This window comes from Hyaena hyaena, unplaced genomic scaffold (assembly GCF_003009895.1).
Source record: "Hyaena hyaena isolate Hyena2069 unplaced genomic scaffold, ASM300989v1 scaffold_11, whole genome shotgun sequence".
Classification (NCBI taxonomy): domain Eukaryota; kingdom Metazoa; phylum Chordata; class Mammalia; order Carnivora; family Hyaenidae; genus Hyaena; species Hyaena hyaena.
In genome coordinates this window covers 1,112,893-1,123,171 of record NW_024080643.1, presented here as the reverse complement: position 1 = coordinate 1,123,171, position 10,279 = coordinate 1,112,893, and the positions used below count along the sequence as shown (strand labels likewise).

Here is a 10,279-nt window from a genome sequence, read left to right as displayed (position 1 = left end):
AAGGGAGGGAGGGAGGAAGGAAGGAAGGAGGAAGGAGGAAGGAAGGAGTAAGGGAGGAAGAAGCAAGGGAGGGAGGAAGGAGGAAGGAAGGGAGGAAGGAAGGAAGAGGAAGGAAGGAGGAGGAAGGAAGGAAGAAGGGAGGTAGGAGGAAGGAAGGAGGAAGGAAGGAATGAAGAAGGAAGGAAGGAAGGGAGGAGGAAGGAAGGAAGAAGGAAGGAAAGAAGAAGGAAGGAAGAGAGGAAGGAGGAGGGAGGAAGGAAGGGAGGAAGGAGGAGGGAGGGAGGAAGGAGGGAGGAAGGAAGAAGGAAGGAAGAAGGAAGGAAGGGGGGAAGGAGGAGGGAGGGAGGAAGAAAAACTACAGTAGTAGCTCTCGTTCCAAGTTCTGAAAATATTTATCATAAATATGTTTGAATATCCTTTTATATTTTTACATGCTCAGATCCCTTATCTAGATGATAACATAGCACAAACGTGCCGTGGGGTAGGGCTTATAGATAATAAAGGCTCAGCAAGTACAATGCAGTTAGTACAACACAGTTGTAAGCTGAGGACATAAGCTTTCGAGTCAGATCTGAGTTGAAGACCCCACTCTGTCCTTTCCTAACTTTATGTTCACCTGACAGGTTCGGCTGGGCAACCTTTGAGACTCTGTTTTCTTATCTGCGAAATACAGACTATATTAGGGCTTATCTTACACTGTTATGTGAAGGTTACACAAGCTATTGCATGCAAAGCCCTAAGCACAGTGCCTGGCATCTGTTAATGATCAGAAAAGATTCATTATTAGTTATTGCTCCAAAACAGAGAGTCTGGAGACCTATGTCAGTGAGCTTTCTTACTTTTCTAAGTGCTCATTCCTATTCCAGTGCAAGAAAATATGAAGGGAATTAAAACCATCTCAAACTTTTTAAAATATTGAGAACCAAAATGCCCCAGATTTCATCAGCTTGTGAGGTCACAGCTTCTTTTTTTTTGCCAAATCCCAGTAGTCTCACCCCCCGTTATATATGCCTTCAAGAAGTTCAGTCTTTCAGATATTCAGACACATTGCAGGTGCCTTAGAAAATTTTCTGATGAAGGGAACCTCCCTACCTAGCTTGCCCTAATGATATATAGAGTCCAGTGTATCTCCCTCAAAGTGAGTTTCACTGATCATTTTTCCACTTCTAAATGCCCCCAAGGGAAGGAGCTGTTATTTTCTTGCCCTAGCCCAGGGCTCCTTCTGGATTCCTTCAGTGACCTCTTCCAAGGACATTTTGTCCATAGGAGTGATCACATCCTTCAAGGGAAATCTCCCTCCTGCCAGGTGGCCCTTAAAAGACAACAAACAGGCCCTGGATTGTGGTATTTAATTCTCATTCCCAACTAGAAGGAACCATGGCTTCTGGAGGGGATGGCTGGTCCCAGATCTGAAGCAGGAAATATCCAAATGAGCCAAGGGTTCTGTGTTGTGTCAGAAAGCAAGGAAGATAGACTTATGTCCAAAAGGCACAGGGGCCAGCAAGAAGGTGCTCCCATTGGCCAGAGATGACATAAACTGAGCATCTAAAAAGAAATAATAGGGGCACCTGAGTGGCTTCATCACTTGAGTGTCCAACCCCTGATTTCGGCTCAGGTTATGATCCCAGGGTTGTGGGATTGAGCCTGGCATCGGGCTCCATGCTGAGTGTGAAACCTGCTTAGGATTCTCTCTCTCTCTCTCTCTCTCCCTCCCTCTGTCCCTCTCCCCCATTCATGATCTCTTTCTCTAAAAAAAATATATTTTTTGTCTTAAAAAGGGTAGGGGCACCTGGGTGGCTAGTTGGTTAAGCATCCAACTTTGGCTCAGGTCACGATCTCGCACTTTATGGGTTCGAGTCCCGCATCAGGCTCTCTGTTGTCAGCACAGAGCCTGCTTTGGGTCCTCTGCCCACTACTCGCTACCCCTCCCTCTCTCTCTCTCTCAAAAATAAATATTAAAAATATTTTTAAAAAATAAAATAAAAGGGATAATAAATGCAATCGACTAAGACACATTGTGTATATTAACATAAAAATATTTTGTTTATAATATTGTTTATAATAATATTTTAAAAGGAGAGAAAGCAAAAACCTCCTTGATATCCCTGCAACACCAAGTCTGCATTCAAAAATTCGGCACTTTAGCGGAAAGGATTCGGCATTGATCCCACTTTTCCTCTAGAAACTGTATTGCAGAGAAATGAGATCACCCTAGCTGATGATGAAAACGTCTTTTCTTATGTGGGAATGCCAGCTAATAAATGCAGAAGGATGACGGAATCAGAACATCCTGTTGTAAGTCCCTGTGAAATAATCGATTCAAGGAGTCATCACTAACAGATGAAGCCATGAGAGGAAAGGTTGACAGGAACCTTTATGGAGGAAGAGTTGAGCCTGTCACCTCTGAGCCACTTCACTAAAAATGGAACAGCCAGACGTGACATGCTTCCTGATGGGAGGTAATGGTATGAGCGTAACATCACACCTCAGGTACTGTTGCCCAAATAAATCAAACCCGAATCTCATCCAGGCACAAGAACTACATTTCATTTACAGGGATGTGGGAACAAGTCAGATGGCATTAGGAGGAAGCAAAGAGGCAAAACCAGAATGTGGGACATTCTACAAGCCGGCCAACCCAATTTCTGAATAAGTCAGGGCCGGGGGGAGGGGGGCGAGGAAGAAAGGGAGGGCAGAAGTGGACATTGCTTTTGATAAATGAGGCTTAAAAGACAACATCAAATGTAATACGCGGACCTCGTTTAAGTCCCAACTCAAGAAAACCAGCGGTAAAATAATTTTTTTCCTTGAGAAACCAGGAAGATTTTGTTATGAACAAGGCATTAAATGCCAAGGATATGTTGTCAGTTTTGTTCGGTGTTTCAGTGGCGTTGTGATTATATAAAAACGTTCTTGGGGCGCCTGGGTGGCTTAGTCGGTTGAGCGTCCGACTTTCGCTTAGGTCATGATCTCGCAGTTCGTGGGTTCGGGCCCCGCGTCGGGCTCTGTGCTGACTGCCAGCTCAGAGCCTGGAGCCTGTTTCAGTCTGTGACTCCCTCTCTCTCTGACCCTCCCCTGCTCACGCTGTCTGTCTCTCTCCTAGAAATAAAAAAATAAAATAAANATCTCGCAGTTCGTGGGTTCGGGCCCCGCGTCGGGCTCTGTGCTGACTGCCAGCTCAGAGCCTGGAGCCTGTTTCAGTCTGTGACTCCCTCTCTCTCTGACCCTCCCCTGCTCACGCTGTCTCTCTCTCTCTCTCCTAGAAATAAATTAAAAAAAAAAAAACATTAAAACGTTCTTAATTTTTAGCAACGTGCGCTGAAGTGTTAGCATTTTGCTTCAAAATGGTTTAACAAAGAAAATAAAGGGGATACGTGAGAGTAAAGTGACAAAATCTCCACAGTTGCTAAATCCAGGTGACGGATGGATGGAAACGGGGGAAAAGGGCATAGACGAAACACGTGCCAAAATCTTGACAACTGTTGAAACTGGAAATGGGTATGGGAAGGTCCTTTGTATGTATCCCTCTATTTCTGAGTACTTTCGAGGCTTTCTAACTTCTACGTAAAGAGATGGGCACAACTGAGGACCCTAGTGTCTCTGGAAATCTGGGTTATCTTCACTGAGAGCTTACCGCAGTGCGATTTCAGTGACACTGTGGCGGGTGGGCGGGGCCCCCAGTCTCTTGCTGGAGGTGCCTTCTGCGCACGAAGGGAAGCAGAGCCTTTTCTTGTACAGCCTCCCGAGTCCCATCCTGGTCTCCTCTGGGCCAGTGTGTGAGCCAGCACGCTCCTGCGTCATCCAAGAACAAGGAGGAGTTTGTCTAGTACTCTGCGATCCAAATGCTAATTGAGAAAGAAATCATTTCCTGAGGTGCAGAATGACAATTGTGCCAAAGAAGGCATGCTCTAGGTCACTGTGGGGGCCGGTTAGCTTCGTAGAGCCTCCCCAGTCCTTCTGGCTCCTTCTATAATAGGGCTTTCCGCAGTCTTGACTTGATCAGATACCTGTAGTGCCAGGACTTTCTGTCTCCAGGTAGAATGCAAGCCACACTTTTTTTTTTTTAATTTATAATTGTTAAAATACACCTGACATAAAATGGAGCATTTTAGGGGCACCTGGGTGTCTCAGTCAGTTAAGTGTCTGACTTTGGCTCAGGTCATGATCTCACAGTTTGTGAGTTCCAGCCCCACATCGGGCTCTGTGCTGACAACCCAGATTCTGTGTCTCCCTCTCTCTCTCTCAAAAATAAATAAATATAAAAACATTTATTTAAATGACCATTTTAAACATTTAAGTGGACAGACCAGGGGCATCAATACATTCACATGTATCTCTACAGTTCTTTTCATCTTGCAAGACCAAAACTGTACCCATTCCTACCTACTGCCCCCTCCCCCAGTCCCTGGCAACCACCATGCCATATGATCTGTGTGGATCTGACCTCTCTGAGTACCTCATCTAAGTGGAATCATGCAGTATTTGTCTTTTTGTGACTGGCTTATTTCACTCAGCGTCCACAAGCCTCATCCACGTAGCCGCATGTGGTCAGAATGTCCTTCCTTTGTAAGGCTGCATAGTTCTGCATTGTGTGATGCACCACATTTTGTTTGTCCCTTCGTCAGTGGACACTTGGGTTGTTTCCAGCTTTAGGTTACTGTGAACAGTGCTGCTGAGAACATGGGTTCACAATATAGAGGAGGTTGTGCAGGATAGAGGTTTTCTTCCAAGGTTGCAGAAGTCCCAGGAAAAGCTCGAAGTTCATGTTTCAGCTCAGGCCACCCTGAGCTTCTCTCCCTCTGAGATGAGTGCCCGAGCTTCCTACCTCCCTACGAGAGAGGGAGGGAGCTGTGTGCCTTTGACCAGAGCCTGGGTGGCGCTCACCACCTTCCACCAACACGCTTTGTTAGCAAAGGATAAAAATAACACATGCTGTCAAGAGGGTTTAACAAAAGAGGCAGAGGGGCGCCTGGATGGCTCAGTTGGTTAAGCGTCTGATTTCGGCTCAAGTCATGATCTCACGGTCCATAAGTTTGAGCCCCACATTGGGCTCTGTGCTGACAGCTCAGAGCCTGGAGCCTGCTTCTCCCCCGCTCACACCCTGTCTCTCTCTGTCTCTCAAAAATAAGTAAACGTTAAAAAAAATTTTTTTTAAAAGAAGGGGAAATTTGCCCCCTCACTCCTATTTCCCATTCCCCAAGGGTAGGATGTTCTTATATGAACAGTGTGCATTTTGCCAAAAGCTTTCTTCTAGACATATACAAATGTGTACATGTGTACAGTTTTGCTTCCTGTTTTACAGAAGTTTATGTGTTCACTCAACAATGTATCATCTTTCTCTACAGTGGAAAGGTGTTGCGTATCTAGGATGTTTTCCTTTTCTATGCTGTTACAAATGATGCTAAATTGAATATCCTTATGCATATATCCTTGCATATTTATCTGAGTACTATTATGGGATACATGTACATTTATTTATTTATTTTTATAATGTTTGTTTATATTTGAGAGAGAGTGTTCATGAGCGGGGGATGGGCAGAGGAAGCCTGAGACAGAATCCAAAGCAGGCTCCAGACTCTGAGCTGCCAGCACAGAGCCCGATGTGGGGCTCGAACTCAGGAGCCTTGAGATCATGACCTGAGCCGAAGTTGGATGCTTAAGTGACTGAGCCATTCAGGCGCCCCAAGATAGATGTACACTTAAAATTCGATATGAATTTAATTTAAATAAATAAACACAAACATACAATTTTGGTAAGGACAGCTGTGTTGCCTTTCCAAAGAATTGCTCTAAGTTACCGGATAGCTTTTTTTGTTTTTTTAATTTGAGTATAGTTGATACACAATGTTCACCTGTTAGCTTTGAAGAAAGGTTTGAGGTTATTATTTCAAGTTTCAGGTAAACATTTCAGTCTGTTCATATTTGATCACCAAACATCCTTGTCTTCTCATCCTTGAAATAGCCTGTACTCCTTAATTAAAATCCCCTTGGAAAATCTCAATTTAGTAAAATTATCTAAATTTACAACTCTTGTCTGCTCATAGTCTTGGGCAAATTTAGGGGACAAAGATGTGATTGTATATTTCTGCAGATGGTATATTTCAGGATCACGAGTTCTCCTTTGAGTTACCAGGAAATAACAAAGTTAACCTCCTAAACATTGTGTCTTGTTCTTCGAAGATTACATATTTATTTTTAAATACCGTGTCTCTTTTGAAAAAAGAAAGAAAAGAAAAACCTTTGTCTCCATCTCCTTCTCTTTTTGATTTTTAAGCTGAAGAATTACTAATTGCCTAGAAAGATCAAACCCCCTTAGGCTTTTATGCTGATATGCCCAGGAGAAAGATGCTCCCCCCAAACCCCAATTTTAATTACTTAAACAACGTGCATGGTTTGTGTATGTCAGCCTGGGCAAGCGGCTTCAGGATTCCACCTCAGTTACAAAGATTTCCTCAAATAAGGCAATGTGGTCACGGCGCACGGTTTTGAAAACGAGCCACTGGGGGCTCCCGGCGGCGGCGGGTCCCGGAGAGGAGGAGTTAACGCGGAGGGAAGACCGTACCCTCCACGCCTGTGGACGTCTACGCCTCGGACACGCAGGAGTCCCCCCGGGCCCCGTCCGAAGTGCTCAGCCCCGAGGACTCCGGGAAGACCAGGGGCTTCTTTTGTGTTTGCTGCGAGCTGAGCTCTCCAGGCGTGTCTGCGGCGCGGAGGCGCGGCCGCGCCCGGGGAGGGTGGGGGCCGCGCCCGGGAGGGTGCCCCGGGGAGGGTGGGGGCCGCGCCCGGGGAGGGTGCCCCGGGGAGGGTGGGGGCCGCGCCCGGGGAGGGTGGGAGCCGCGCCCGGGAGGGTGGGGGCCGCGCCCGGGAGGGCGGGCCTGCGGGCCTCCTCGGGAGCCGGCCCCGGGAAATGCTCGATTGTTATGCGACAATTGATTTGCGTCCATCCGAGGATTCCAATGGCAAAGTGACCCTCCCGGCCGCCGGTCCCTCCCTCCCCGGCTGCCGCCCTCCCCTCCCTGCAGCGGGAGCCTCCCGACGCGGCCACCGCGCCGCGCCCCTCCTCCCGTTCCCCGGGCTCCGGATCCCTGAAGTTATTAGGAGAAATAAGGTAGCCGAGGGGACCACATGGAAGTTGTGACAGCCCCCGGCGGCGCACCCCTCTCGCCGGAGCCACGGCCTCGCCTTAGGATTCACCCGCTGACACGCTGAATGAAGGAGGGGCCCGTGCCAGCCAGCCCGCCGGGATGGGCCACTGCTGCTGCAAGCCTAATAACTGCCTTCAGTGCCTGGACAAGACGGTACTTTGCCTCCCCTCCCCTCCTTCTCCCCTCCTTTGCAAGCGCAGAGAGAAAGCCTGAGCAGCCCAGCCGCCTCTGTCCCCGTCCCCGGGCGTGTGTGTGCGCTTTGTTGGCGAGCGGGAGGCCGCCCTCCCCGGGCCCCGCGTGCGGAGTTGTGAGCGCAGGAGCCTCCCGTCGCACCTGCTCTGCAGTGCCTTACATAATCTCTGCCCTCGGTCTCAGAGGCAGCTGTTGCATAGTCCCCAAACCGTAGGGCTCCGCTCACACATGTTGAAATCCCGAAGCCAAGACAGCCTTGGAATATTCGTAATGCATTTTAGTACCTGTGAAACCCAAGCATTCCAGTGGGGGATTGAGATGCGCTAGACAGGCTTCTCCTGGCCCACTGCTAACTCCGAAAGTTTACCACTCTCCTCAACAAACAACACCCACCCTTGCAATGTGTATTCTTAAGGTCAGAGAGGAAAGCACCAGTGCGCTTGTCTTCAGTGTGCTTGTTGCACCGCATAAGGGTGCTTAAGGTAGAAGTGAAAGCTTAAAGAGCCCAAGAGGCCAAGGGTGTGTTCAAGTCTTCCCGGGAAGGAAGATTCACAGCCAGGGAACTGAGGATAGAGCAGGAACATACCAGAACGGTGGGACGGTTCCAACACAAAGCCTTTCTTTGCTTTCGACATTTGCCTGTGAGCTTACAGAGAGATCCGGGAGGGCTTTTAATTTCACTACTAGAAATATGTTGGCAAGAAATCTTGTCTCTGTGATGTTTCTTCTCACACACATTCGGATTTCTCCAAGATGCATGAAAATGGGATTTAATAAGGGGGTGAAATTGCCTCTTTGTACCCATGTGGGCAGCGGCTACAGAGATAGCTTGAGGTATGGTATGTGACCAGGTGAAGGAAAATAAATGGCTTAATATAAAACTCATTACAAGGAGGCCACTTGGAAACATCTTTCTTATCAGTTCTGTTCGTGAACTTTGACCTAGGAAAATTACACTGATATTTTAAAAGTTACCCTGTACTTTTGTTCCAAAAGGAGTAACTATTTCTGTAGGTTTGGCTTTTACTACCATGAATGTGAACTAAAATATTTATATATACATTTATGAGGTTTTCACAAATAGAAATAAAAAACATTTGCACTTAATTGTCTACAAATCCAATATTGAAGCGATGAAGCCCTTTTTCAAGAGAAGTGATCACGAAAAGGTATTGAAGGCAGCTTTGTAATGATGGTTATAATAAAAGGGAAGGATTTGCTACATGCACGATAATATTATAATGTTCATCTTCCTAAGTCCTGGTGCAGAAGTTTTAGAAATAGAAGCTGGAAGCTGCAGGTCTTCTTTAAGAAAATATAGTTTAAAGTGAACTTCTCCTTTTTTGTTTCAAATCAAGTTCTTGAAAGTAACTGTCTATTCTTGAATGTGGAGATTCTGGGCCATTCTTGAATGTAGAGATTTTGGAAGACAACTAAGTAGTATTCCATCTCTCCAGCCATATGATGTTTAAGTAACTTTCAAATGTTTTTTTTTTAATTTTTTTAATGTTTTCCATATTTGAGAGAGAGAGAGACACTGTGCGAGCAGGGGAGGGGCAGAGAAAGGGAGACAGAATCAAGCAGGCTCCAGGCTCTGCGCTGTCCACACAGAGCCGGATGCAGTGTTTGAACTCAGGAGCTCCGAGATCATGACCTGAGCCAGATGCTTAACCGACTGAGCCACCCAGGCGCCCCTAACTTTCAAATGTTTTAACTTTCAAACTCCAAACATAATACAGACTTTCCTTTCCTGACAAAAACCTAGCTGTATCTATCAACTTTCTCATTATGTGTACACCCACGTTTCTTGACTTTCCTTTGCCATAGTTCAGAGTCGTATTCCCATGGGAGGTTTTGAAGCTGTAAATTCATAGGTGCTCATGTGAGAAATTGAGGATTTCCTTTTTTTAAATTTAAAAGAAGCCATTGTTTTAGTTAGCCATCTGCTTTTCAGGGTACTCTCACAGGGAGTATGCCAAAATCACTTGTTTACTCAGTGGTCACCTGTTGGGCTAGGCTTTGGATGCTGAGAGCATGGTGGGATTCCATTCCAGTCCAGCCCCTTCAAATCCCATGGTAAAATCCATCAGTTTCTAACAACCCCCCCCCATCAACATTGAAAGAATCCTGATAAAATTGTTAATAAAGTTTTTTCTGCTTACTTTAGACCAACCTCATAAACCTTAAAAAAAAAAAAAAAAGAATTTCTCAGAAGTGTATATGGATACAGAGTTTAAACACTTAATTTTGATATCCTACTTGTGAATTGTTAAAACATTCTTAATTCTAGTGCAGCTAAGATGTTCTGAAAAGAGTCAACAGACAATAAAGATACTTTTCAGTAATAGTTTCAGAGATAGGGTTAAGAGATATAAACCTGAAGATGTTTCTTTAGCATTCATTCACCAGGAGAAAATATAGAATCTTATCTAGAGAATGAATGAAAATGTATTAAATGAGTAAATCATTTAAAAAAATTTTTTTGTAATCTTTATTTATTTTTGAGAGAGAGACAGAATGCGAGCTGGGGAAGAACAGAGAGAGAGGGAGACACAGAATCCAAAGCAGGCTCCACGCTCTGAGCTGTCAGTACAGAGCCTGACACGGGGCTCAAACTCACAAGTGGTGAGATCATGACCTGAGCCAAAGTCGGATACTTAAATGACTGAGCCGCCCAGGTGCCCCGAATAAATTGTTTTTAAAAGCCAATTGTGCTTTATGTATTTTCAGCTCTTCAGAAAACATATTCATTGTCAATATTTCTTACTGATTTACAGTATTTATAATATCTATCTCCCAGTTATTATGGGGGCTATCAAAGAATTCTCAGAAGGGCACAGCCTGACCTGTGGAGTTACCAGTTACTCCTTGGGTCATACCTCCACCTTTACCAGAGAAATTACAAACAGGGTAGGCAACAATAACGTATGGAGAGCAATTAG

At 45.6% G+C, this 10,279-nt stretch overlaps 1 protein-coding gene across 4 annotated transcripts in view; it reads left to right on the top strand.

Moving 5' to 3' along the window:
- The window catches only part of MTUS2 (microtubule associated scaffold protein 2), a 350,179-nt gene that overhangs the window by 273,323 nt on the left and 66,577 nt on the right, over window positions 1-10,279 (top strand). The window contains exon 1 of one of the 4 annotated variants that reach the window (XM_039255684.1): window positions 6,998-7,298. The exons of the other annotated variants lie outside the window; for them this stretch is intronic. Coding sequence (XP_039111615.1) covers window positions 7,245-7,298 — 54 coding nt within the window. The 5' untranslated portion in view covers window positions 6,998-7,244. Of the gene's footprint in view, window positions 1-6,997; window positions 7,299-10,279 lie in introns of those variants that run through there. 4 annotated transcript variants of the gene reach the window in all.